The sequence below is a fragment of the Myotis daubentonii genome, chromosome 12 (genome assembly GCF_963259705.1).
Source record: "Myotis daubentonii chromosome 12, mMyoDau2.1, whole genome shotgun sequence".
NCBI classification, from domain to species: domain Eukaryota; kingdom Metazoa; phylum Chordata; class Mammalia; order Chiroptera; family Vespertilionidae; genus Myotis; species Myotis daubentonii.
In genome coordinates, this window is record NC_081851.1 from 68,940,753 (window position 1) to 68,968,730 (window position 27,978).

A 27,978-nucleotide genomic window follows, 5' to 3' on the forward strand; every position below is an offset into this window, starting at 1 on the left:
CTCAGGACCCAGCAGGCCTAGGGGAGGGGCTTTCCTCCCCCCTCCCCCCAACCCCTCCACTCCCCCTACCTCTCTCACCCCTGTTCCCTGGGTTTGTGGAGGGCCCAGGCTAACCCACCCGCCTTCCAACAAAGACAGTCTCACAGAAACCTCACCCCTTTCTCTCTAGGATCAGGGGTGCCCTTCCCACTGTCTCCCAGGAAAGCATTTTTTTTCCTGTTTGAACCTCAGGCTCAGAGGGTTACGTTTTCGCCTAGAACAGTGGTTCTCGACCTTCTGGCCCTTTCAATACAGCTCCTCATGTTGTGACCCAACCATAAAATTATTTTCGTTGCTACTTCATCACTGTAATGTTGCTACTGTGATGAATCGTCATGTAAATATCTGATATGCAGGATGGTCCTAGGCGACCCCTGTGAAAGGGTCGTTCGACCGCCAAAGGGGTCGCGACCCACAGGTTGAGAACCGCTGCCCTAGAGTATGGCCCATTGTCTCATTGGTCCCTACAAGGCCCACTCGTGTTTTTATGCATGTGTGCACGTGTGTATGCGTGCATTCTCCTTTAGTCCCACATTTCTTCCCTCCATACATAACCATTCTAATGTGTCTAACATGCATCTCTTGGTTTCCTGGGTGCTCTTACAAGATTATCATTGTCTTGTGCGCGTGTAATTTATGTTTACTGAAATGGTGCTGCGCTATATATTTCATTTTGTTTCACTGAGCACCATAGTTAATTCCATCCTTCTGGCTGTGCCAACCTGTTGCTTCTCCCTGCCGCACAGCGCTCCACGGGACACACCCACACACAGGAGGGCGAGCTCCACCCTGGTTTGCCTGGGACACGGACTTTCAGAGCCCAAAGTGGAACAGCCCTGGTCAAACCAGGATGGGTTGGTCACCTACACCAGTGGTCCTCAACCTTCCCAAGGCCGCGACCCTTTAACACAGTTCCTTCCTCATGTGGTGGTGACCCCCAACCATAAAGTTATTTTCGTTGCTACTTCATAACTGTCATGTTGCTACTGTTATGAATCGTCATGGAAATATCTGATATGCAGGATGTATTTTCATTGTTACAAATTGAACATAATTAAAGCATAGTGATGAATCACAAAAACAATATGTAATTATATGTGTTTTCCGATGGTCTTAGGTGACCCCTGTGAAAGGGTCGTTCGACCCCCAAGGGGTCGCGACCCACAGGTTGAGAACCGCTGCCCTACACGTTTCACTTACACACTCCCCCAGGAGGTAGCGCTTTCATTATTATTCGGTTTAAATATTTCTTACATCCCCCATGATTTTTTGTTTGTTTGTTTTTAATCTTTATTGTTGAAAGTGTTATATATGTCCCCTTTTTCCCTCATTGGCCTTTCCTACCCCACCCTCCCTTACGATTTTCTTTTACCCCCAAGAGTTATATAATTTTCTTTAGTTTCCAAATACGTGTGATGTTTTAGCTCTTTATTTAATTCATTTCTAGTTTTATTGCATTACTATCCAAGCACATAGTTCTATGCTATTAATTCTATGGAATTTATTGAGACTTCTGTTATGACCTAATTCATGGTCATAACTGCATCCTCAGCTTAAACGGAATGTGTTAAGTGTAGGGTTCTCTATAGTATAGTGCAATATAAGCTGAAGCACATGTTATGTTATACAAGCGCAAGCTTACCAGTTAGGTTGTTCTATTTTCTGCTTGTTTTTCTCTGCTTGATCTATCATTTTCAAAATTGACTGTGATAGAACCTCCTATTATAGTTGTTGATTTATATATTTCCCTCTGCAGTTCCACCAGTCGTTGCTTGATGCATTTTGAGACTCTTACTGGTTGCTTATATGCTCACAGTGGCTGGATCTTCTTGTCTATTTTTCCTTTTACCGTTATTTAATATCCCCTTTTGTCTCTTGGGATGTGTTTTACATTAATTTCTATTTATCCACGGCTAGGATTGCTGTCTCAACTTACTTTGGTTCATTTGCCTGGTATACCTTTTCAACACTTTTATTTTCTGGTCATATTTTTGTCATCTTTTATTTTTAATATTTCTGTGTTTTTAAATACAAGTGTGTCTTCTTGGGGCATGTGTCACTAGACCTTATTTTCATAACCCAATATGAGAGTCTTTGTGTTTTAATTGTTTCGTTTCATCCATTTACATCGATTGTGGTTGTTATTGTTCTAAGGCTTATTTCTACCACCATCTTATTTTATATTTTTTACTTACTCTACGTTTGTTTGCTTGTTTTCTCCTTTCCAGCTTTCCATTGAATAAATCACGTTTTCTTCTGTTAGTTTGAAAAGTTATACATTCTATTTTTGTTTTCAAGGTAGTTACCCTTACTTATGATTATGTATCCCTATTGGTAGCTTAAATAAATTACTATTATTTCCCCTTGGACTTGTTTTCCTTCTTATGCGAGAACTTCCTCCAAAAGCATTTTTAGTTTGGGTCTTTGTGTAGCATACTTAAAGCTTAAAACTCTGAGAACATTTTTTCTTATTTCTTCCAATTTCAATGAGTTTCATTCACTAGATATAAAACTCTGGGTTCAGAGTTCTTTCGCAACCTCAAAACTATCATTCCATGTTGCCATTGAGAAGGCTGATGGCCATCTGGTTCTTGTAACTTTATGGATGACATTTTCTTTCTCTCTGGGAGAAAAAAAGTGTGATCCCTTTATCTTTGGTATTCTTAGATTTTATTATAATGCTTCTGAATTTACATTTCCTTCTCTTTCCTGTTTTGCACTATCTTGTGAGCCCTTTTAATTGAAGGCCTTTTATCCTTCGTTTATTATAGAAAATTCTATCTCCATTATTTTTTTTCAAATATTCCTTCCACTCAGTTTTTATATAATTCTCTCCTTGGCCAGCCCCTATTATCAGATGTCAGTACTTCTATTTCTAGCTGCGATTTCTTAGCTTTTATGTTTTTTGGTCTATCTAACTTTTCCTGCTGTCTTCTGAGGGAGTTCTTCAAATTGATCTTCCAAGTTTACTAACTTGTTCTTCTTTGTGATCCCTTGTCCTGGTTTCATTGCTAATATATTTCTCTCCGGTCCATTGGTTCTCATGACCCTGCTTCAGCTGGTACATCTGTTCGGCGTGTTGTCTCCTTTGGAGGAGGGGCCTCTCCAAGTGGCTCTTTACTTGCCTGTTCATGTCCCTCTGGTGTCAGCAGCTCTGTTGGGCACAAGTCTTCAAAGGCTGTGCCTGTTTCTAGGGGGTGATGGGTGGGATGGGCACCAGAAGGGCCCCAGTCACCAGAGAGAGTCGGGGCCTCATCTCTGAGCCTTTAGGGAGAAACATGGTTGACAGAAGGCAGTCTAACTTTTTAACAAACTGGCTGTGGGGTTCACGGAGAGAAGGTGTGAGCAGCTGGTCTGTCCACACCTGTTTTCCTCAGTTCCCTCCCAACAAGGCTGTTACCCCAACTTCATCAGTTAAGGAGCAAGCAAGGAGCACCCGAGGCCATGCCGGGGAGAGGTAAGGGCAGAAGGTACACAGACTTCCTCTGACCTGTTCTCCCACTGCCACTCCCATTCACCCCCGGCCCAGGGTCAGCCTCCGTCCACCCCACACAGTCAAACAGCCCTCGGTCTCCCTGGGCTCCTCTGATTTGTTTACCGATTTGTTTGCTGTTTCCTAGAATCCATATTCCCTCTTGCTTCTGCAATTTCTCCAGGTTGACTTTGGGGCAAGAACCAACAGCCTCAAGTCACCATCTTGGCACAAAGCAGAAGCTCTGATGTGATCCCCCATCACAGCTCACCCCTCCTTCCCAGGCTCTAGCTCTGACGTCTGGCTGGGTTTGGACTTGGAAGGGCCTATGTCAGACTGTTCCCTTTGCGGCTGGCTTTTAGCTGAGCAGACACCATCCTGAGGGGCCACTCGGAACCTCTGTCTCCTCCTCACCCTGGGCCCGTCCCACACTCCTGTCCATAGGCCCAGAGCTACAGGCACCAGGAGCAAGGCCTCGACCTTCCCCCCGGGCTCTGGAGCAACCACTGATCACTACAGCCCCAGGCTGTGCCTTCTCCCCTTCCGGGTGAATTTCTGCCTCAGTTTCTCTAAGTCTCAATACCCACATTTGTCAAATGGGGATGCTGATGCTATGAAGTCTCTGTAAAATGATGAACAAAATGAGGAATCATTGTGACTACAGAACCGTTGCTGGGTCCTCAGCCAGTTGTCTTGGCCTCGGGCGAGCCCCACTACACAACCTGCCCATCCTCTTCCTCTCCTTATTCCCTCAATCAGGGCCCCGAGAGGAAGCGGCTGGTTGGTGAAATGCAGACTCCCCCACAGTCCCGCCTCCCTGGGCCTCGGCCTGCCTGCCGTCGGTCAGGCAAAGCACCCGACTCCCTCCCCCTCAGCAAGTCTCCCAGGGGACATGTCCACCCAGGCCTCCAGCCAGGGAGCAACCTGATGCCCCTCCAAGGGCACTGCCACTCCTTTCCATTAACTGCCCCCGGGACACCTGAGCCACAGGTGTACATGACATTCGAAGTTAATCACCGTGTCCTTCCCAGTGCTCCTGGCGTGGGGCAGCTGGTCCATGCGCCCCCCAGCAAGGGACCGTGTTCTAGCACCTCGTGCGTGCCAGTCCCCAGGCTCAACAGCACACGGATGAGGATTCGTGCAGGAACTGGGCCTGGGGAGCCCCTGTGCCAGTGAGGAGAGACCGGGGAAGGGGCGGACGCCAAGGAGGGGTGAGCAGAAGCACGCGCCATGTCAGAGAGGAGCCCTGCGATGGGAAGACGCGGTTCTCACCTGGGGCAGGTCCTGCTCACCCAGGGGCGGGCAGGGGCGTTTCTGGTTGTCACAGGGGGACCCCTGGCACTCAGTGGAATGGGGCCAAGGATGCTAAATGACTTGGGGCGCTCAGGACCCTCCGGCACTCCCCCCCAACAGCCATGGGAGGATCATGACAGCAGCTCCCAGCAGCAGCAGCACTGAGCTGCCTCCTGAGCCAGTCCTCCTCCACCCAACCTCCACCTGCAGAGGATGAACGCAGGCTCCGAGAACACGTGTCTCCCCGCCCCCCCACCCCACCCCATGGCAGAGCTGTGAGGGGCAAAGCCGGGTTCAAAGTTCACTTCTAGGTTTGATTTGAAGCCTCCTCTGGATGTAGCTACTCCTGGGCCTGGCCACCCCGCGAGGCTTTGCTGGGTGGGAGCCTCTCCACCGCGCCCCCTCCCTCCCCCTGCTGCCTCCATTTCTCCCTCTGAGAAGTGGCCGCGCCTGGCCACCACCGGTCAGCAGCGCACACCCCACAAAGCAGGAGAGGCCCCGGCTCAGGGAGGGCCCAGGGGAGCTGCGCCCAGGCTTGCACCTGTCTCCCCAGCCTGGAGCGGAGAAATCCTGAACTTCCTGTCAGTGACCCCAGAACAAGCTTGGAAAGGAACCTCAGCTCTCCTCACAAAACCTCTGCAGGCCTCTTGGCTTCCCAGACTTCCCTTTCTCGTCCTTACTGTGCCCAGGGCCCTGGGAACCAGCTCACTAGTACAGAGCACACTGGCGGGGGGTCATGAGCCCTGGGCTGCAGTCCGCCCTGAGGCACTGATACACTGCGCCCCTGGGCTGGCCACTCACCCTCTCCAGCCTCGGTTCCCCTCTATAAAACGGGGATATGCGCCTTGCTCTGCCCGCCTGACAGAACGGTGCATGGCTGCAAAATGAAAGAAAAGACAGGAAAGCAAATCCCCTCCTCTACTCAGACAAGGATGAGAGGGGCTGCTGCGGGCTGGGCGGAGTGGGAGGAGGGGGCCGTGGAGGGAAAACAATGCTGTGGACACAATGGGTGGAAACAGAGCCTGGATGCGGTGTCTCCTTTCCCAGAGGCTGGAACCTGAGATCCCGCATTTAACTTACAGCTCTGGAGAGAGAGAGAGAGAGAGAGAGAGAGAGAGAGAGGCTTTGCTAGGCCAGCAGCCAGCAAAGGCCCTGCCCTGGAGAAACAGGACTGGCCACACCAGACCCACATCAAGGCAGTTCGCTCTAAGCCAGGCCCCATGTGGCCAGACCCCACAGGAGCGGCCAGATGACAATGGCGCTTGCAGGAAGAGTAAGAAAAGCAGCTGCTCTCTGCTGAGTGCTCAGCATGTGGCGGACGGGCTGAGAGCTCTACACGGGGCTATAACTCCCTGGGTGGGCATCATCCCAGGTGATAAGTAGCCACTTCAGGGTTTGAACCCAAGCTCATCTGATTCCACAGCCTATGGCCACTTGCAAAGTGGACAGGACTCATTACTGCCCTCAGGGGGGTCTCAGTCTAGTGGGAGATGGACCCAGAACAAAAAGGGACGATGGGCCTTCTGTGCCCTCGGCGTGGAGGGTCAAGGGGATCTCATCTGCCCACTTTTCTTTCACCTGGAAGTCATGGGCTGCGAGCTCTGAAGGGCCAGGAGTGTACCTGTCTGGCTCATCATTGGCTTGACACCCAAACCAGGACTCAGGGAATATTGCCAAGTGTAAGAATAAACCCAAGTTGAGTCTTAAGTCTTTAAATTCCCAAGGCAGTCTCTTCCCATTGTACCCTAAAGCTTTGTACCACACCCTAAGATTTTCCTCTCCAAAATCTAGAAGACTATCCTTTTAAGGATATTGTCCTGCCAATTTAGGTCATTCCAGACCCACTCGATGACCTAAATCATCGACTAGGATAACCCAGGTCATTCTCCAGCCTGCATCAGGGAAACCTTTCCGTGGAGTCCTAGATTGCTGGGCTGATAGGACACAGAACTCTGCCGCCCAGGCCAGCCAGGTCACGGCCAAGTCTGGACCTGGAGAACTGGGTCACAGCCCTGTACTCCCAGGGCTCCTGCGACCCCTCAGCCAAGCAAAATTCAAGCCAAGCCACAGCCCGTGCCTCTGCTTCTAAGGGGGCCAAATGGAGGTAGCAAAGAGGGCCCTGGGCCCCAAGTCCTGTCCTTAAGTCATTTCCCTGGAGCTAGGAGGCTGGTTCAGGTTGCAAAGTCCTGCCTGATCCAAACCCCAGAGGGAGAGGGCAGGTGGGCTGGAGAGGGGGCAGGGGGAGCTGACGCTTGCCTCCACCAGGAAGCTCTTCCCTTGCGCAGTGCTCCTCAAACTTGGCCACACATGGCATCGCCTGGGGGCTCTTACCATACTGACACCTGGACCCCAGCAGAGACTCCGTTAATCAGTCTCAGGTGCAGGGTAGGCCTTGGGATTTCTTAAAGGTTCCAGAAGTGATTCTCATGTGCAACCAGACTTGAGAACCTCTGCTAGGTGCTGGCCTAGAAGGGAGGGGCTTGGGAGAGAGAGAGAGAGAGAGAGAGAGAGAGAGAGAGAGAGAGAGAGAGAGAGAGAGAGAGAGGAAGGAAGAAAGAGAAACTAATATAGGGTTGAAATGATGGGGTGATAACAGAGGAGCACACAGGAGAGAAGGGAAATGGAGAGACCAGGGAGAGTGTAGGTGGATGGAAAATGGGGAGGAGAAGCGTGGGGAGAGGGAAGAATATTCAAGGGGGAGGAAGCCAGCGGTGAAAGAAGCGTATGACACTCACGCTCAAGCCTCTCCTTCCTCTCGTCATGAAAGCCCTGAGGACGGCTCAGTCTCTGGCGCCCGCCCGTGGTGACAGCCCGCCCAGCCCCAGCCCGGCTCTAGGAGTTACTTGCTCACATTCTCTCCTCCTGGGGCTCCTTCCTGGAAACATCCCTTAAAGGGCTCCGAGCCACATATCCGCCTGCTTCCTCTGGAGTCTCATCTCCAGTCAGAGGCTCCGCTCCCCTCTCCCGATCCGCAAACTGGCTAAGGATGGTCAGCTTTTTACTCCCGAGGGCCCATGTGACCCATGCATACTCCATCGCTGGGCTAGTCGGTGGTGATGGGCAAACAGAAGTCCTCTAACAACATCTCCCTTTTCTTCTCATCTTTCTCTCCTTTCAAAGCCCAAACCCCACCCACAGACCCTCGGTGGATCAACCACCCCTGCCCCTTCATCCCAAGAAAACGGACCTTGGTGGCTCCCCAGCCCTCTCCCCTCAGCACCGAGCTGCCGATTCCGGCCTTCATGCGCCTGTTTATTTCCCCGAAGCCCAACAAAAGCAACTTCATTAAGCAAACCGCATCCTCGGCTGAGCTGGAAGCAGCCAGGCAGCGGCAGGAGCAGGAGCTGCTTAACGGGGCCTGTGGGCCAGGCCGGCTGCGCCGGGCCACCCTCACCTGCCCCCTTCCTCCCAGCCCAAGGCCCTGCTCAGAACCCTCCCCTCCCCAGCCCCGCCCTTCTCTGCGTCTTCCTCCCTCTCCTGCAGCCCCAGCTGAACCACAGGGCAAGAGGAGGGGTGCAGGGGGTGGTATCAGGGGCCTCCCTGGGACTTGGTCAGTCCAGAGAGAGGGGACACGAAGGCCATTTTTCTGAGATAGTTCCCTACCCACATTGGCAGTGACCTTCCAGACTGGCCCATGTCCCCCAGGCCCCCGGCCCCCAGACTGGGAGAAGGAAGCGTGGCTTTGCAACGGCAGACTTGCAGGCTGGGCTCCCAGAAGCCTCCCCAGGGCCTGCTCTACCACTAACGACCAAGCGTTAGATCCTGCCGCTTCTCCGAGCCGAGCTTCTGTCTATACAGCAGAGGACACGTTGCAGCCTCCTGGGCTGTAGCGAAGACTAAATGAACTAATGCACCTAAAGCCTAATAAAAAGCTCTCTGTCAATGGCAGCTGTTGTTACTATTACCGTCATGATTATTTCTCTCTAGCCTACTGAGCAGTCGGAACTCAATGGGGTATAAAAATGAAACAAAATTTAAAAGTCCCTGCCTTCCAAGCTCCCCCGTGAAGCCATGGCTCAGTGCAGTTTGAGTAGACCTCAGGGTTTTCTGGTCGTTTTCCGTTATTCAAAGTCAAGTTCAGAAGGGTATACTGCTCCAATCTGTCATCCTCTTTCCACCTGGTCTTCTCTCGTTTCTCAGGCCTGTGGCCCGAGACAGAGTGGGTCAGGGATGCCTACTCAGGTCCTCCACATCCCCTCCCATGCCAGCTGGGTGGTTGGAATGAGATGAGATTCCAGACGTGAACCTTGCCCCTGTGTAGACTGGGCCAATGTGAGGGGCCAGCTGACCTGGGATCCCTCCAAGTCCCCACACCCCTCCTGTCATGTCCACCCAAGGCCACAGCCACCCCTCTCTCCTCAGATCTTCCGGTGGCCGGTGGCCAGCAGCATCGACAACAATGAGGTGCTCGAGATTCAGATCTTCAACTACAGCAAAGTCTTCAGCAACAAGTAAGCGTGGGGTGGGCGGGGAGGTGGGTCGAAGGGGCTGGGGGCCTGCCTGCTCCTTGAGCTGCCCTCTCCTTCGGGTTTAAAAGGGGACCCACACCCATAGCCTACCCTAGATTGATCTTCTGCTCCCCCATGTTGTCCTCAGAGTCCCCCAGCCCTCCATTGTTGGTCTAGAACACCTCAGCCTCCTGTTCGCCCCGTCTGTCCCCAGTGCTTCCTGTCCCCGTCTTTAAGTCTCCCCCTTACACCATACTGGGCGACAGTGATCCATCCAAGAGATAATGTCATGGCTGATAATATCCTCCAATAGACCATCTGTAGCTTTGAGGGCAAACTTGCCTCACCGCGGAAGACGAGAGCTCTGAGGCAGCGAAGTCCGATGGTTGAGGAGTCGGGCAAACCTGATCTCGGGTCCCAGCTCGGCCATCTGCTGTGTGGCCGTGGGCAGGCTACATAATCTCTCCGAGTTCAGTACACTCCTGTCTAAACAGGATAAGTACTTACCTCAAAGGGAAGCTGAGAGAATTAAATGAGATAGATGTCTGCTCCTCATTCAGTCCCCCAAATGTTTACTGAGTGCCTACTGTGTGTCAGGCACAGAACCAGGTGCGGGGGATAGGGAGGCGCCTATCCGCAGGGAGCTTACGTTCTGCCACGAAGCGCACCTACATGTGAGCGTGGTCACTACTAGAGGTTCAGGCAAGGTTCCCGTCCTTCTCTTTGGGCGACAAGCAGAATTCGGAATGATTCGAACAGACTGGAATGATGGCTAAATATCATAAATACCAATTCCTGCCTTGGGTTCAAAAACCAATTGCTCTGGGCTTGCTAACCAGCAAATCCACACCCACTGCTTGGGGAGGTGCCTGGCACCCAGGAAGCCCCTCTGCCTTTGTCTGAGTGAACAAACACATGTCTCCGTGCGTCAGAGGGTGCCCGGGGTGTGGGGATCTGGGAACAGGAACCAGAAGACTTGAGGGCACCCCAGGTGAGAGCTAGTCACATGACTGATGCATTTGGGAGAAACATGAAATGGTGTGAGAAATGGGACCGATTTGTTCTGGAAGTGGAGGGCGGCTTGGAAACTGGTCCCTCGCTGCCCAGTGGTTCCAGGGGCTGCAGGGAGGAGGGAGAAATTGTCCGAGTCAGGGAGCAGGAGACCCCTGGTCGGCTTGGCCCTGCCTTCAGGAACCTTGGACTTCCCGGTGAGGATGAGTGTTGGTCCAGAGGGTCTTGTGCTTCCCTCTGCCTGTCCAGGACCCTTGGCAGAGGTGTGTGTGTATGTATGTGTGTGTGTGTGTGTGTGTGTGTGTGTGTGTGTGTGGCCTGACCCAGGCACCGGTCTCCTGAGGCTCCTGAATAATGCAGGAGCCAGGACAGCAGTGGAGGCCTGGCCGCCTCGGGCACCTGACACCAGGTCCAGGGGGAAAGTGATGAATTATTGACAGGTCCTGGTGCCTGGTTTCAGCTCCACTGTGGTCAGTCCGCAGGCTGTCTGCGCTGAGCCCCCCTTCCTGCTGGCTAAGCACCTGGGAATCCTCCCTGCGGCCAGTCCGGCCTCCGGGGCAGCTGTGGGCACTGGGGGGGGGGGGTGTCCCCTCTGTGATGGGTAATCTGGACGGGCCCCTTAGGGGAGGTTGTCAGAGGACAGGAGGTTGGGTCCCAGCCCCTTCACCTAACAGCCTGGGGGAAACTGAGTCCTGGAGAGGGCCCTGGCCCAGGGTCACACAGCAGGGTCAGGGCAGAGCCAGGTCTTCAACCTGCTGACCCCAGGTCAGTGCTCCTTGCCCCAGAGCGAAGGGGCTCCATCTCCACTTTCCAGGGGCACTTAAGCCCATCCTTCCTCCATTGCCCTGGGCCCCAGCCTCCCAGGCAGCTGCTCCATGCTGACCCACCCAGAGGAGCAGAGGCAAAAGGCAGACCCCACTGAGCCTACAGCCCGGCTGGGCAAGGGCAGCTGGGGTGGGAGGGCTTGCCTGGGGGGTCAGCATGCACCCCAAAGTCAGGGCTTCCTTCGTGTCTATAGAGGGGGGCTGAAGGGCCCCATTCTTTTGGAAGCAATATTAAGGATTAAGGCACTCGTGGGAGCTGTGTTTTTATAGCAAGCATTGGTTTTGCTTAGGTGGTATGTTACAGACCTGTAGGAAGAGCCAAGTTTTATAAAAATGCTTTTCTTCATACTTTCCATAAGATGAAGACAATATCTATTGTCCATGTCAAAGAGTATTATTTTCTATTTTTGTTTGAGGGAGGTCGGGTGGGTGGTGGGGTGGGGTGACTGTTAGGAGTTAAAGTCCCCCTGCGGGTCTGTGACAAGCTGATTCCTTTGGCCATGCTGGCTCCCCGTGACCCAGCCCCACCCTCCCGTTGGGGCCCAGCTCCGAGAGGCTGTGCATCCGCCCCCAAAGCCCATCCTGCGAAGGAGTCCAGCCCTGCACAAGCCGTCCAGATAGCACACCCCTGCACACAGGGGAGAAGGGCCCACATCTGAGCGTGCAGTGTCGGAGGAGTTTCACTTGGGTGTTCTCACCACCGCACAGCAAAGTGAGGGCATCACCTTCTCTGGGGAGATGGGGAAAAGCCAGGCTCAGAGAGGTCGGAAAACTAGCCGAAGACACACAGCTGCCAGGTGGCGGAATCCCCCTTAGACGCCACCTCTGTCTGACTTCAGAGCCCGGCTCTTTACGCTGCCGTCTACACTGCCTCCCTCTGGGGATGGCATTTCCTCTGTGTGTGCACAGGGCTTGGGCCAGGGCATGAGGAGCCGGGAGGGTGGGAGTTTGCCCGAAGGCAGACCTTGGCTGACGGTGTGATTAAAGCCGTGGCAGGTGGACTAGCTGTGAGCGTAGCTGTGGGGCAGTGAGCTCCCGTGAGGGGAGTCAGGCAGGGGCTTGAGAACGTGTCATTGAGGGTGTTTGAGTGACTTTTTCTTACTAAAGTGCTGGACACGCTCTCCTCCAGGCCGCTCCCAAGTCCAAAGGTCTGAGACGCTACCCTGAGCTCGGCCTGGAAGGCGCCAGAGCTTCTCTGAGCACTTGTGGGGAATAGCTCCATCCTGCCCTCTGGGGGTGTCTTGCCGCCTTGCAGCATCTCTGCTTGTCCTTGGGCCTTCTCTGCCTTCTGGGGCATCTGCCAGGGAAGGATGTCCCTGAGTGCCCCCCCTTCATGGGGTGCTCACCGGCTCCTGGTGGATCAAAAAGCCTGAAGTTCCAGTCAGCAAAGGGCAGCAGCAGAACAAATTCTCACTGTGCCCCCGGGAGCCAGCATCATCAGCATCAGAGACTTGTCAGAAACGTGCATTCTCTGGCCCCACCTGCTGAATCAGATGCCCTGGGGCGGGCCAGAGCTGGAGCTGGAGCAGATGTGCTGGGTGCAAGCCTCTCCCAACTCCAAGTTCGAGTTCAGTGACTTCCCCTGGGAAGCCAGAAAGTGGCCTTCGGGGGAGTGTGTACACCATGAAGTTGCAAAAGCTACAGGTCAGGCCTGCCTTTCCCCTCCCCCAGCCAGTCATCAAACATTGGCCAGTGCAACCAGGTGCGAGTGGGTCCCGGTATTTTGTGTTTTAACAGGCCCTCCAGGTGACCCTTCGTGTTGAAGTTGGAACCACTGAGTTAGAACCGAAAGAGGGGGCTGCAAGAAGACCAGGGTGTTTTTTCATGCCTGTGGTCTGTTAGAATGTCCACACAGTACAGGAGCTGGAACCCCCCGCCCTCACTGTATAAAGACAACATTGAACTGGAGGCAGGGGCGGGGGTGCGGGGCGGGGGTGCGGGTCCCTGAGCCCAGGCCAGCCCTGGTCTCTGTGCACTGCCCGAGCTGGAGACAGGCCAGGATGCTGCGAGAGAAGAAGCCTTACAGCAGAACGAGGTCGGAGAAGCTCCTAGAAGCCTACTCAGGCTCAGAGGGGAGGAATGGAATGGACAGTTCTGCCCTCAGGGAGGGAGGCGGGCTGGCAGGTGGGACTGAGCTCCAGAGGGAAGCATTTCATATGCATCCAGTGTGGCTGCTCCCACCACTTCCTCCCGCCATGGACTCCCTGCCTGTTAGTGGGAATTCACGCCATACCTCCCCTCACCTGGATCTGCCATTGATTAGCTATGTCTCTTCCTCACCTTCCTCCTCTGTAAACCAAGGGCAGCACCAGATGGCCCCCGGCCGCCCTGCCCCTCAGCTCACACACTGTGGATGCCCCCCGCGGTGTCTGTCCCTCCAACAGGAAGGGCTGTGTATGTGTTCATCCACATGCGGAGTCGCCTCCTCCCAGAGCAACACCTCCAAACCACAGGGATGGGGTTCAAGTCAACTCGGCATTAATGGGCACCCACTGTGTTCATTAACGCAGCCAGCAGATGCTGAGGTCTCTGATGGGCTGGAAATGCCAAATAGAGGCTGAAACAGGGACCCAGCCCTGTCCTGGAGACACTCACAGGAACCCCCCCAACCCCGCACCCCTCTACCACCAGGCTGCTTTCTGAGCGCTGTGTGCTCCGAGCTCTGATGAGGGCTTGGCACAGAGGGTCTCAGCTGGTCCTATAAAGGACACCTCAGCCAAGTTCAGAGAGAACTGGGACTGAGGGCCCAAGTAAACTGCCTGGGAAGCAGGCAACTTGCCGGTGAGTGTCAGAGCTGGGCTCCCAATCCGTCAAAAGCCTCCGACTCCGAGACTGTGCTGCTCACAGCGCTGGCTGCCTCTCCCGCCGTCGCATGGTCCTCACCCTCGAGGAGCTTGCAGCATGCCCACGGTGGGCACCACACTGACAAACAGGGATGCATGAGCCAGCGGTCCCGGTTAGGGAGGCTGAACGTGGAGGAGCTGCTCACGGGTCCAGTCCTTCCCCCGCAGCCTTTGCGCTGGGCATCTGGACGCTGCTCTTCAGGAGCTCAGGGGAACCCCGAGTCCACGTACCCAGAGAACAGAAGGCTGCACCGTTCCACCCTGTCTCCTTGGCCTGTGAACATCCCCCTGGGTGCTCACTGCCCTCGAGCACTCCCAGGAAAATGGGTCTCACACATACACCGCATGCAGTTGTCAGGGGGTCACATGTCCTCCTGGCCATGCCACCCTGTCTGTGGAGTGCCCCCTCCACAGCCCCGGCCAGGAGCCTGAACAAGCCCTCCCTCTCTCCAGCCTGCTCTCCCCTTCCCTGCCACTCACAGCCTCTGGGATGTCCCTCCGCACTCTGGCCTCTCCCCCTGAAACCCATGTCCCTTGCGTCCACAGGCTCATCGGGACTTTCCGCATGGTGCTGCAGAAGGTGGTAGAGGAGAGCCACGTGGAGGTGACCGACACGCTGATTGATGACAACAATGCTATCATCAAGGTGGGTGGCCCCAGAGAGCACCGGGACTCGCCCACTGCAGGGTCACCCGAGGGCCTGCCTGTTCACCTCCTCCCCACACACACAGAGTGGCTCAGGGTTGGGCGTCCTCATGGATGGAGAGTGAGATGGGAGGAGGTGACTCAGGTCAGCCGATTTCAGGGAGGCCACCCTCATCCCTCCAGGCAGCCCTGGTTCAGAGGACCAGAGGGTGACCTACTCCCTGGAACACTGGGTGATGCTCTTGACTATGTGCACAGTGGGCTCAGGGAGTCCACCCCCAATCCAAGCTCAACTCTCCAGGGCGGGCCCTGACCTTGGGCACCTGGGAGGAATAGAGCCAAGAGCTGGAGCCTATTAGATTGGCTGACTGTGAATGTCCATCTTTCTGAGCCTCTGTTTTCTCATCGGCAAAATGGGAGATGGGGAAGGATGGTACCCAGCTTGCCTTCCTCCACTGAGCTAAGCGTGGGAAAGCGCTTTGCAAACATCACAAAGCAGCCACGTGTGTGGGATTATGGTTGCTGCTGCTGTCCTCGCTGCTCACCAGCCCTCTCTCTCCCTCCAGACCAGCCTGTGTGTGGAGGTCCGGTATCAGGACACAGACGGCACTGTGGGCTCCTGGGATGACGGGGACTTCCTGGGAGACGAGTCCCTTCAGGAGGAAGAGAAGGACAGCCAGGAGACGGATGGGCTGCTCCCCGGCTCCCGCCTCAGCTCCCGGCCACCGGGCGAGAAGAGCTTCCGGAGGTAACAGGCTGGGACCGCTGGCTGCCCACTGCCCCCCAAGACACAGTGGATGCCTAGGCCTCCAGGGGCCCCCGTAGGCCTGACTGAGCCCAGGGAACAGGCTGAGGTGCTCGAAAGGTATAGCAGAGGGAGAAAGGTGTTGCTGCAGCATCCCCACCCCAGACCCCTATGCCAGAACTCACAGCGGAGGAGTAGGGTGGCTCCTGCCCCTCAGAGAGCGGGGAGGCCTGGTCTCTCTGTTCAAGACCGCCTGGCCTCCGCCCCGGCCAGTGACAGCCCAGCAAGGTGGCCTCTTCCTGCCAGAGTGAAGCCGAGGTCCCGATGGGGACCCAGCCTCTCTCCTCTCTTCTGTTGAGAACACAGCCCAGCACCCTCGGTGTCCAGAATTCATGCCTGCAAACTTCCTGCCGACAGGAAGCTGTGTCCAGGCCTGTGCTTCCCAAATGCACGATTTTTACCCCCCAAAAAAGGGGGAGCACAATTGTACTACACTTAGAGCCCAGACAGGCAGAATCTGGGCTAGTAAAACATTGTCCAGAGGCTCCTAGGTCACCGGCGATGATGTGTGAAATGCAGGTAAGTGGAGGGCGCATGGAGGGATGGGTGGGTTTTGAGAGGAGATGCTTCCCTCCCATTGCAATCATCTCCTCCAATCTCCTTCCACCCTTTCCTTTCCAAGTACAGTGGGGCCTTGACTTACGATGAGTTTAATTCTTTCCGAGACCGAGATCGTTAAGGAGCTCATGAACTCAAATTACTCTGTCAACTCAATGCAAAAAATCGGCGAGAGACAGCTGGTATCTCAAAAAACTTGTTAGTTGGGACACTCATAAGTCAAGGCCCCACTGTAAATGTATTCAGTCCCTGTTCCGAAAAAAAACACACATTAATGGAACTGAATTTGATACTTTTATAGGACAAATATGTTTTTCTTCTTTGCACTTGAACCACTCACCCCCCCCCCCCCACACACACACACACACAACCACAGACGCACACACAGATACGAGCTTAGGAACCCCTGGGAACCTCCTGGGGGTCATAGTAATAAGGTCAAAGGAACCAGGCCCGTGACAAATGCGGCTGGACCTTTGCCTTCAGGCAGCTGCGGGCGGGGCGGCATCACCCAGGCCAGCTTGGGGCCTGCCCTCCTGGGACTCCAGGCTGGGTGGGGTGGGAAGAGCCGGCAGATTGGCCTGGGGAGGTCCAGGTCTGAGTTCTCCAGCTCTGCCTCCTACCAGCCTGGTGGCCCTTGGCCAGTCACATACCCTCTTCGTGTAAAACAGGGGCCCGGACAAATGCTGCTGTTGGGAGAGCCAAAGGGATGACTGAGGGACAGGTTGTAACTGGGGTGCCCAGTGCTGCCCCATGTAAGGGCTGGTGACAGACAGGTTCTTGGCGGCTGGACAATCAAAGGTTCAGGAATCTGGCGGGAAATGGTGAGAGGAGAAGCCGAGACCTGGTGGGGAGCCAGGGAGGCGGGTCCCCATCCTCTGTCCCTTGTAGGGGAATGTTGGCAGGGGGCTGTCTGAGATGGCAGGTGGGCTGAGAAAGGGCTTTCTGGGGACAAGATTGGAAGCCTTGTGAGGGCCACCAACTGCAAGAAAAGAAGCGCTAACTCTGAATAATCAGAAGAGCTAAGTTCGAGTCCCATCCTGCCTGACTGCCACTAACTAGCTGAGTGACTTTGGGGAAGCCACTAGCCCCTCTGGGTCAGTACCGGCAATGGGGGGAGCATCCTGGCTCCCGTCCAACTCCGAGATCCTGAAGGACCCAGGGATACTCTGGATCCTGGGGCAATGCCCATGGGAAGCAGCTCTGGGGCCTCTGGACAGTCGAGAGGGCTGCCCACCTGGGCGGCTGTGGCTCACACAGTGCCGAGCAGTCCCTCTCTCAGGCCTACAAGGGTGGGCCAGGCTGTGGATGGAGCTTCTTCTCAGCTCTGGTCACCCCACTTCACATGAAGGCTCTCACACAAACGCGGCCGTAGCTGGAGCTTCACAGCACCCTGGCCAGCGGGTCCCCTTACTCACAGGGTCCTCCGCACCTCCCCCAATCCCAGCCGTCAGTACTGCAGAGAGGGGATGAGTCAACCCCAGGGGCACTCTGCTCTCGGATGCACAAAACCGGGCTCCAGGCCCTTGCATGTCAGTGTGTATTCGCCTCAATCTCCAAAGAGATACTCAGCACACATGCGCGCGTGCACACACAAGTGCGCATGTGTTTGCGCGCACTCACCTGCACACGTTCTCCCCTCTGTGTGAGGCCAGTGAGCTGCACTAGGAGCCACATCATAGAAAGAACAAGGAAAGGAGCGGGCTTTTGTCTCACAGTCCCCCTAGAGGCTTGGGGCTTTCCTTGGATTCCCTGTACTCGAGACTCTCTCCTTCTCTTTCTCCACCTACTGGCCCTCCTGCCCTCCATGGTCCCACCTCCTTCTGCCCACCTTTCTTCTGAGAGGCCCTCGGGGCCTGGAAGGACCCCACTCCACTGAAAGGGATTAGGGGAGGAGTAGGATGGCTCAGGCCTGGAGGGTGGCCAGGCTCCCCTAACTGAGTTCCCTGTGGCCCACATTTAGAAATCACTAGACCTTGGGGTGGAGGAAATTAGCTGATACCCTGAGGCCTCTGCCTGCATCAGCACTCCAGGTCCCTCTCTCCCCAGCCCTATGGGATCCCTGCCCTACAGGCTTAGGTGTGCTGAAGTGAGAGGCTGTGGGGCGAGGGGACTGTGGGACAAGAGGCCAGTGGGGAGCATGGGGGTCAGCAGGGCCAGGGGCTAAGTCTGCAGCGTCTCTGGCCCGCGCCCTCTCACACACGTCCCCTTGTCTCCTCATTTCTTCTCCCTACTCAGCAAAGGCAAAGAGAAGACCAAGGGAGGCAGAGATGGCGAGCACAAGTAGGTGTCCCAGGCCAGGGCGGAGCCCAAGGGCTCGAAGGGTCCTCACCACAGGGTGCGGATGTTGGGGCGGCCCATGTCGGAGGCTTAGTCATTGGCTGTCCTGGCGGAGTCAGCACCAGGGGATGGCAGGGAGAGGGAGGTCTCGCCACTTGACCATGGGAGTGAGGGACAGGGAGGTATAAGGGTGGGTTGGGCAGTGGCCGGGCCTTCTGATTTCCATTCCCTCCTCCCTCCTTTCAGTGTCTTGATTCTGCTTCCACTTCCCTGTTCAGCTCCCACCACTAAGTCAGGCCTTAGGTGTCCCTGTGTGGGAGGGTGTGAAGTCAAAGGAGTTGGGGAGGCTCAAGAAGCCAATGACCACCTTCAGAAGGAAGGCAGGGCTGGGCGGGTGGACATGAAATCCTGGAGGCCCAAGGAAGCCTAACTAAGGGGTGTCTCACAGTACAAGCACACAGTAGGTCCACTGTAAAGGCTGGTTCCTTAGCACCGCTCTATTCTAATCTCTTGCCATTTCCAATTAACATATGAGATAAAGTAAGCTGGCGTTTACTATTCTAACTTCATGTGTCGAGCCTTAGGTTGATTTAAAGGATAGGAAAATGGGACTCCTAAGAGGAGATTAAACAAGTTGAAACTCTTTAGCCTAAAGAAGCAAAAGTGTGGGAACTGGTTTAAAGGCTCTGGACGGTTATTGTGTGGCAACGCTGTTCATGTCTATCTCCACTGGGGAGAAATCAGTGGAAATAGGTGAAAGTTGCAGTAAAGAAAATTTAAAAATAGAGCCATGGAGACACTCCCCTCCCTGTGAGTATGTGAAATTCTGGGAGAGTCTGGTTTGGGGAGAAGGGAAATCTGTTTCCATGATGCTCTTTGCTCGGGCCTTGCAAGGGGGTGGGTCCTGGGGGAGAGCTGAGGAGCCAGGTCCCCGGGCAAACAGGGGGGTAAGTGCATAGGGCTGCCTGGCCTGCCGTACAGCAAGGGCCCATGTGCCCACAGGCCAGTTTGGAGACAGGGCCAACCTGTCCTGCCCGGATGTGGGGAGACATTCAAAACTAACTGAAATTCAACACACCCCGAGAGATGACTGTAACAGCTGCAGTGATGGCATTACCGGTGCTGGAGCGTGGGCAGTAAGAGAGAGAAACCCACAAAGGAGCACGTGGAGAACGGTTCCCCAATTGACATTGACTAGTAAGTGATCCAGAGAAGACCCCACACTCTGCTTCTCCTAAGGCTTCAGCTGATGGGACCAGACAGTCCCACTGAAGGCCGTCTTAGGAGAAGCCTTGGGCAGCCACGGCCAGCTGTTCACTTTCAGACACGTCCCTCTTAAGTCACAGCCTCCGGAATAACAGAGAGACCAAACTGATGGGACCCAGCTCGCTACCTTTAGTTTGGCCAACGTTCCCAAACGTTATGAACACCAAGGTCGCATCAGGACCCCCAGTGCATCACCCAACCACAGTGACATCCTTCTAGATCTGAGCCACGGAACCAGCAAAGAAATCATCAGGTCTATAGATGCAGAAAGAGTCTGAGTGAACTAACTTCAAAATCTTTTCTCTAGAGAGAAGTCATGGTCTAGCCCCGTGGTCGGCAAACGGCGGCTCTCGAGCCGCATGCGGCTCTTTGGCCCCTTGAGTGTGGCTCTTCCTAAGCCTTAGGAGTACCCTAATTAATAACAATGTACCTACCTATATAGTTTAAGTTAAAAAAAATTTGGCTCTCAAAAGAAATTTCAATCGTTGTCCTGTTGATGTTTGGCTCTGTTGACTGATGAGTTTGCCGACCACTGGTCTAGCCTGTAGGTGCATAGCATTCTGACTTTGACGAATCCAGGAAGGGGAAGCCCAAATGTGGTCATAAATCCTCCGTGGATCCTAGAGGCCCACCACCCTGGCCCTGTTTCTCCTACTTTCATGCAGCCATGAATAAAAGAACCACTTGGTTGCAAAATAATTTTTCACCAAGTTGATTATTGGCTTTCTCACCACATTACATCTTTAGTAATTAAAGAACCCCCTAGACCAAATGCAGAATTTCAGTTTTAAAACCCTCAGCCACCAGTGACCTAATCAATTAGATTTTTAAAAAGTACAAATCTTTAATCCACTTGGATAATCTTCAACTTTCACTGATTAACATTTATTTCAATAAGAACCTCTGCCCTTTGCCCAGGGTAGCAAGCTTGCTGCTTCCCACTACCTGGCGCTGTGAGAGACTCCAAAGGCATCTATTTTCCTGCTTGAGAGCACCTTCCGTCCCCTCTCCTCCCATTATTACACCCCGGAAAGCATGGAGCTGGAGAGCGCAGGCGGATCAGTCAGCCCCAGCCTCCTTTCACCTGCCTGATGCCTTTGTCGGAAATCATGAACATGCCAGGTGCTTCCTGAACTGTGAGCTGGTGCCACGTGAAAGGAGTGGTTTTGGTTGCTCTCTCGTTGGGAGACAGACACACACCTGTCCATGTCTTGCCCGGCAGATGAAGAGGAAAGGAAAGGCCTGGTCCTAGGACCGGGCCAGGTTTGGGGGGATGAGGTTGGCTCTCCAACCCAGAGTAGAGAGGCCTGAGGTTTCTAGGCCACCTCCACCAGGACAGAATGGTCTCGCCCAACTCACGTTAACTAGCATAACGAGCACGGGCCTTGGATGAGTAATATGCCTGTGGAATAACTAACTATTGGGAAAACATTTCTGGGTTTATTCACTGAGCTAACACATCCCAGAACCTTAGGAAGCTACATCTATCTAAGAAAAATGTAGTAGGCTGAATGGTAGCCACAAAAACAAAGCTATGTCTGTGAACTAATTCCTGGAAGCGGTGAATAGCACCTTATTTGGAAAAGGCATCTTTGCAGATGCAATTAAGTTAAGGATCTTGAGATGAGGATATCATATTGGATTATCCAGGTAGGCCCTAAATCCAATAACAAATATCCTTGTAAAAGATACGAAGTGGAGAAATTTTTAAAAAGAAAAGAAAAAGAACAGCGGTCCTGAGAACCATAGTGAAGCCTCCACAAGGAGATGCATGGCCCACGATGGGTGGCTCAGCTATAGGTGAGTTTAGGGTTCGAGCCTGCCCCTCACCCCACGTGGGCCTACAGGAGGACAAGGCCACACCCAGGAGGAGGGGCAATGGGAAGTGGACGGAGTCAGGTGTCCAACTAATGCAATATTAATGGAGTAATGGAATACTGCACTTTATCCCATGCTGAACCTACTCCTGGTCCCTCCTGGCACCAGGGATCACAGGCTCGGCTGCGGGGATAGCACAGAAGGGACAGTGAGGACCCCTGCCCCTTCCCTCAGCCCCCCCGACGGCAGGGCCTTTCACCTGAGGGCACAAGGCCACACCAAGCCAGAGGAAGAGGTAGGAACTATGGAGTCTGCCATATGTTCCTGGGGACTGGTGGAGGGGGAGATCCCACAGTGAGAGGGGGCAGACCGAAGGGGCCTTTTTAAAGCCAGCACCAAAGATAGATGGGAAAGAGCCTATTTCCTCCTTTTCACTGGGGGCCAAGGAGGATCCCAGGGAACAGGGAGGTTGGGAAAGACAGGGCCGGCTTTGAGCACCAGGGCCATCTGAGAAGTGAGCAGCTAGTTTCAACCACATCTCCCAGCACCTCGGCCTCTGCCCCTCTGAGTCCTGTTCCTGACTTCTGTTCTGATGCTTTGTGTCGGGTTGGCTGGCTTACTTTCCACCCAGTATGGGGGGGTGGGGCGGGGAGCAGGGACATAGAAGAGCAGCTTGGGGGCACTGGCGGAGCTTGGAGCTCTGAGACTGGACTGAGAAGGGCTGAAGGCCCAGGATCCCGAGGGGCTGCCATTAAGCGGTGCCTGCCAACCGCAGGCCACCTTCTCTGGTCGCTGGCTCCCCGCCTGTTCCTCAGTGGTGTGAAGGCCTGGGGAAGGGAAGGGGTGGGGTTTCCTCTGCCCGAATCCCCCCTCTTGGCTTCCAGTTTATCTCAGTACCAGTAGGCGAGGGGATGGGGTTTGGGTGTCCTTTCCCTCGCGTTTCCGCTCGGGTTTTGCTCTTCTGTTGGTGTGTCTTCCTCCTTGCCTCCATCTCCCTCCACCTCCTCATTCTGGCGGCTCCTCTCACAGAACCGGGAGGAGCGTGTTCTCCGCCATGAAGCTCGGGAAGAACCGGCTCCACAAGGAGGAAACCCAAAGACAAGGTACAAACGCGTGCACCTGCCCTTGGTCTAGCCATCTCTCCGCACCTGAGACCAAGCCCCGCCTCCCTGCAGTCAGGGTCTCCTGTGATTGGCCGGAGGAGCCACGTGGGCGGGGCCTGGCCTCCCATTGGCTGGCGGGGGGCCAGGCCATGACAGTGGCCCTCAGGCAGGGGTCGCTGTGCGGGCTGAGGGTGGAGGATGGAACCGCATCTCTCTTGGTCCAGACTAGAGCCCAGCAGAGCCCCCTGCCCAGGGCCCTGTTTATGAAAGGCTCCTCCCGCCCTCTGCCCCATTCTGCTTCCTCCATCGAGAAGCCTAGAGATTTGTAGTTAGAGTAGGGATAACAAAAAACAGACGTTGTTCGGCCAATTCCTTATTTCTGGGGCAAAACCTGACTCCGAGAATGTTTGCCCAGATCCTGCCTTTTCCCTCTCACTGGGCTGCAGGGAAGGCCTTGGGGAGAGAGGCAGGGTGGGCCCCGGAGGCTGGAGTGGCCGGTGGCACTGGCCCCCCTGGAGCAGCAGGCTGGGAGGGGGTGAGACAGTTGTTCAAGAGGAGGACAGGCAGAAAACGGAGGAAGGGAGTGGATAACATGTGTGTAGCTGTCTGACCGAGGTCCTCGGGGCGCCTGGCTGCACTCCCCGTGTCCACTGTGTGGCCCACTGCCCCCAGAATCCCTCTCCCCTCCTCTTGCCCCCGTGCCAATTCCAGCTGTGGAGAGGACACAGCTGCTGGCTGAGGCCCAAGCCAACGACCCTTGGGTGGCTTCTTAGAATCATCATTTCTGTGTCTCGTTGGATTAATACACATTAGTACAGGGCTAGGTTCTGAATTCCATCAGCTATTTTACATGGATAAGTTGCTTCCTAAGCCTCAGTTTCCCCATGTGTGACATGAGAATAGTGCCCATGTTGGGGGGCATGGCTATGAGAACTAGAGATATGTGTATAAAGTGCCTGGCACTGTGCCTGGCATGTGGTAGCCACTCAATAAATGGTAGCTATTGTTATGAGTGGTATATAAATATGTGCCTTTTATTTCCTACCTCTTCCATGAGGCTACTCAGTGCTTAAGTAACATACAATAAAAGAGTTACTTTCTATTAAAATTTCAAAAGCAAAGCCAGATATAATTAAAATCAATTTTGAAAAAAGCAAAACCAGATATAATTAAAACCAGATATAAAAGATCAAGATGAGGTAGGAAAGTCTGTAGATATACAGGCTATAATATTCTTAGCAGATGCTACTAGTTATACCTTAAATTTAACTGTTAGCTTCCCTGATGCCAAAGCAAAAGGGGAAAGACCATCACTATCCCACCGTCCCGCCCACCTAACCAGCCTTCCTTTTTCCCCAGATGAACCAGCAGTGCTGGAGATGGACGACCTTGACCGCCTGGGCATTCGGCTGGCGGAGGGGATGGATCCAGACTCCGTGTCTCTAGCTTCTGTGACAGCTCTCACCACCAATGTCTCCAACAAGCGGTGAGTGGGCAGACCCCCACATCCCCAACTGCCCCCCACCCCACCCCAATCAGGCAGGAATGTTAGAATTTGGGTTCATCTGAACCTGCCCCTTCCTTCTTCTCCTGGCTGTCTCTCTCAGCTCTCCTGCAGCAAGTCGGCACAGCCTTGGCACACTCAGCCCCACATTGGGTGCCTTATGTGCCGAACCAGCTCAGCCAGGTTAGGTGAGCCTGAGAGGGGGCAGTGAAGGATTGAGAAAAAGTCAGACAAGAGAATAAAAGCTGGGTCTGGGTGGGACGCTGTCCTCTGTGATGGAGAGCTAGCGACAGCGCCACGGACTACACCCCGTGTCTTTATTTTATGGCAGATTCCACAAGGCAAAGTAAGGGCATGGTCAAGATGTTTACAACATTCTCATGGGTTTCAATCCTACTCAATTACATGCACCTGAACTCTATCAAGCCCACCTCACTCAGGCATTTGGGGCCACGTGTTCGGACCATAGGTTCAAGCTTACAACTACAGCTGTTGGCTATAATTGTGCCGGGAGGGCTCTGCCCTCCAAGCTGGGACTTGCACGTGGCCATGAGGACTGGGCCCTCTCATTAGTCCAAGGCTTGAACCTGCCCAAACACTGTAGCCGCTCTCCACACTCTCCCTGCAGAGGCAGGGTGCAGCAGTTGTGGGCCTGTTCCCAAGGCACCAAATACCTCCAGGCCCAGGGAAATCACAGAGCCATCCAGCCCGTATTTGAACCTGCTGTTCTGATGCCTGCCTCCCTGTTAATTATGCTATTGCTCAGTCCTCTCTGTTGGGACCTCCGAAAACTACTCCCCATTCTGTTTGACAGTCCTGGGTGTTTGAAAACCACAGTTCTGTCCTTCCGCCCTTCTCCAAAATCTAACCACGGCCAGGGAGGGCCCTCCTCCCCTGCAAGCAACCCCCTTACACCAGGCCTGACTGTACGTTCTCCTCCTCAGATCCAAGCCAGACATTAAGATGGAGCCAAGTGCCGGGCGGCCCATGGATTACCAGGTGGGTGGGCCAACTAGAGTCCTCAGGCCTTTCAGACTCTGCTCGGTGGGGGTAGGGATGTGGCCTGGCTAGATGTGCATTACAGACTCTGTGGAGGCAGGGACCTGGGGGTCATGGACAACCTCAGCCAGATATAAATCCCCCGAGTACGCTTGTCTCTAGGAGGCACACAGAGAAGCGGCACAAAAAGAGAGGTACAAACCCAAAGGGGAGATTGAAAACTCTGCTTATGCTGCTCAGAGCCCTCCCAGGATTCCGTGTCCAGAACTGGACTTCGTACAGTAAGAGGGACCTGGAGGAACTGTAGAGACCAAGGAGCACCCCCTCCCTCCAAAAAAAATCCCAACAATCGAGCCTCTGAAGAAAGATTTCTTCGGTGCATTTTTAAAAATTGTTGTATTATTTTAATGCTGTAAGTAATGTCAGCCCTGGTATAGATCGCGAGAGTGGGTGTTCTTGTTTTTGCTCCTCGGTATTCTCTGAAATTAACACTTAATTTTTTTGTATGTTCCTAAAACTGGAGACAAAAGGGCTAGGACAGGGAGAGAGCTACAGCTGTAAGACACTGTGGCCACAGTGCAGACCGGTCGCTGCTGGGACAAGGCCATCGGGGTAGCTGGACAGCAGTGCGGCCCTCCCAGCCTGGGACGTTATGGGAGCACAGCTCCGCCGACACCGGGCATTAGACAGAGAAGACACGAGAAGCTGTAGGCACACACAGGAGAGACTTTGTTGTAGATCGAGTGGCCATTGCTGCTACAAGAGCCACCTGACAAAGTAGTTCTTCAAAGTAGCCCAGCCCCCTGCCTGGTCAGTGGTAACTTATATACACACCAAACGGAGGAGGCCTCGTGCCAATCAGTGATACAAGCTCAAACAGAAGAGGCCTTATGCCAATTCGTGACACTCATGCTACATTAACAAACAGGTTACATCCTCGCCTGCACGTATGCGTATGACGGCAAATTGGCCTTGATCATCTGGCGTACTCTGATTAGGGTTCCCACAGACCTGATCCTCAGCTTGGCAGGACCACACCCTCAATTTTGTCTCTTTTCCCAGAGTTGCTCAGAGCCTGAGAGGCTGAATTACACCAACACACCTCACAATGGGCACCTGTACAAGCCAGAAGCACCTACTGTCTATTTATAAACTGAAAGCAGGAAGGGCCAAGAGACCATCCATTGCTTAGACCTCCCCTTGGGGGCTAAGGAGACCCAGCTATAGGTCAGAAGACTCCTGGGTATTTGTAGCATTGAGTGGGTATGCTGTCTGGTGAGAGGAGACAGAGACTTCGGAGACCCCACCTGGCCTAGGTACCAGCGCCAGACCCCAGAATCAGTGTGAGTCCCCTCTCCCAGGTTAGAGCTTATTTTTATGCCCAATTCCCAGAGCCCTTGCACACCACCTCAAAGACAGCCCCACCTCATCTCGCTCAGGTGATGATGTCATGTACTAGATGGCACCTTTCTTTGTATCGAATACATCTGTTCATGTTTTCTCCAGGCACACCCTGTTTCCCTTAATCCTCACTTCAGTCTCTGACCATCTGTTCAGGTGGAAAAATAGCCCCAGTGTCAAATGGCCCTGCCCCTGTGGTTTTAGATAACCTCAAGCCACTGGGCTTCTTAAAGGTTCGGGTATGTCACCCCCTCACCTCTCTGCAAAAATCCAAGCATAGAGTGTTCTAAGACTTCTGAGGGCTTTTCCAGGGGACTGGGCTCAGGGCTTGACTCCTCTGTGTGCTGAGAACAGGAAAATTCCAAAGAACAAAGACCCCGTAGTCAGATATTGTTGCCTCCACAGCGTCACCAGCCTGCCAGGTAAGGGCACACAGAAAATGGAGTGGTTGCTGTTAATGGAACTGTATTTTCTGAAGGTTTACCATATGCTAGATACCAGGTCAGGAGCCGTATATGTGTTGTCCATTTAAGTTACTGTCATTCTTAGAACCCTCTACATATAGGTCTTACTACGTGTCATAGGTGGGACATTGAGAGCCAGAGAAGGTAAGGAGCTTGACCAGGTCACAGTCACTCAGAGCTAGATCCAGGGTTCAGACCTGAGGGCGTCTGACTGCAGCAGCGAGAACGACTCAGTTCTCTCTAATTTAACCCTTTGGACAGTCCCCCCTCTGCTCCCTGGTCAGCTTCTGCTTGCTGCCCGCTGCTTGTTTTCCAAAGCTCTTTCAGACTGCTTCCTGCCAGAGGCTTTTGTTAAAACTAAGCAGACACTCTCCCTCCAAACACTTTGCACACAATCTGAATGGAACAGAACAGCTGTCGCTCATTCACATCTCAACTGCAAGTGTTAGCACACTTAGAGAGCGTGGAGGATGCAAATGTGGAATTATTCTTGTTTCCAGTAAATACAACTTAGAAAGCAAGAAACCCTGCCAGAAGGAACTTTACTGTCTTGGAGAACTTGGCTTTGCTGAGTTAGAAAGGCCTCAGAAAGTGTGCCGCGCCAGCACCGCCAAGGGTGAACCTGAGAGGGGGCGGCGAAGGATTGAGAAAAGACAGACAAGAGAATGAAAGCTGGGTCTCGGCAGGACGCTGCTTCTCTGATGGAGAGACAGCGACGACGCCTGCAAGCCAAGTCTTTATTTTATAGCAGATTCCACGAGGCAAAGTAAGGGCGTGGTCAAGATGTTTACACTGTTCCAATCTACTCAACTGCATGCACCTGAACTCTGTCAAGCCCACATCACTCAGGCACGTGGGGCCACGTGTTCGGACCATAGGTTCAAGCTTACAACTACAGCTGTTGGCTATAATTGTGCTGGGAGGGCTCTGCCCTCCAAGCTGGGACTTGCACGTGGCCATGAGAGGACTGGGCCCTCTCATTAGTCCAAGGCTTGAACCTGTCCAAACACTGTAGCTGCTCTCCACAAAAAAAAGCACAGCCAGTTGCTGACAGGAGAGGGACTTAGCTGAACTCAGATTCAGGAAGGATCCTAAGGCCTCAGAACAGTGAAAAGACCATGGCATACTTCTACCCCCTATTTCCTCTGTTTAGGATGTACGTAATGTGCAAGCCCTGTTATGATTATTGACATCTCAAAAGCGAG

The 27,978-nt window shown here is 53.8% G+C and overlaps 1 protein-coding gene across 1 annotated transcript in view; it reads left to right on the top strand.

The window, feature by feature from the left end:
- OTOF (otoferlin) overlaps nt 1-27,978 on the top strand; it is a 70,008-nt gene that overhangs the window by 13,699 nt on the left and 28,331 nt on the right. The window contains exons 3-9 of the mRNA XM_059660675.1: nt 9,167-9,255; nt 14,477-14,576; nt 15,142-15,323; nt 18,177-18,221; nt 22,332-22,405; nt 23,765-23,891; nt 24,854-24,908. Of these exons, the coding sequence (XP_059516658.1) occupies nt 9,167-9,255; nt 14,477-14,576; nt 15,142-15,323; nt 18,177-18,221; nt 22,332-22,405; nt 23,765-23,891; nt 24,854-24,908 (672 nt within the window). The remainder of the gene's footprint in view (nt 1-9,166; nt 9,256-14,476; nt 14,577-15,141; nt 15,324-18,176; nt 18,222-22,331; nt 22,406-23,764; nt 23,892-24,853; nt 24,909-27,978) is intronic.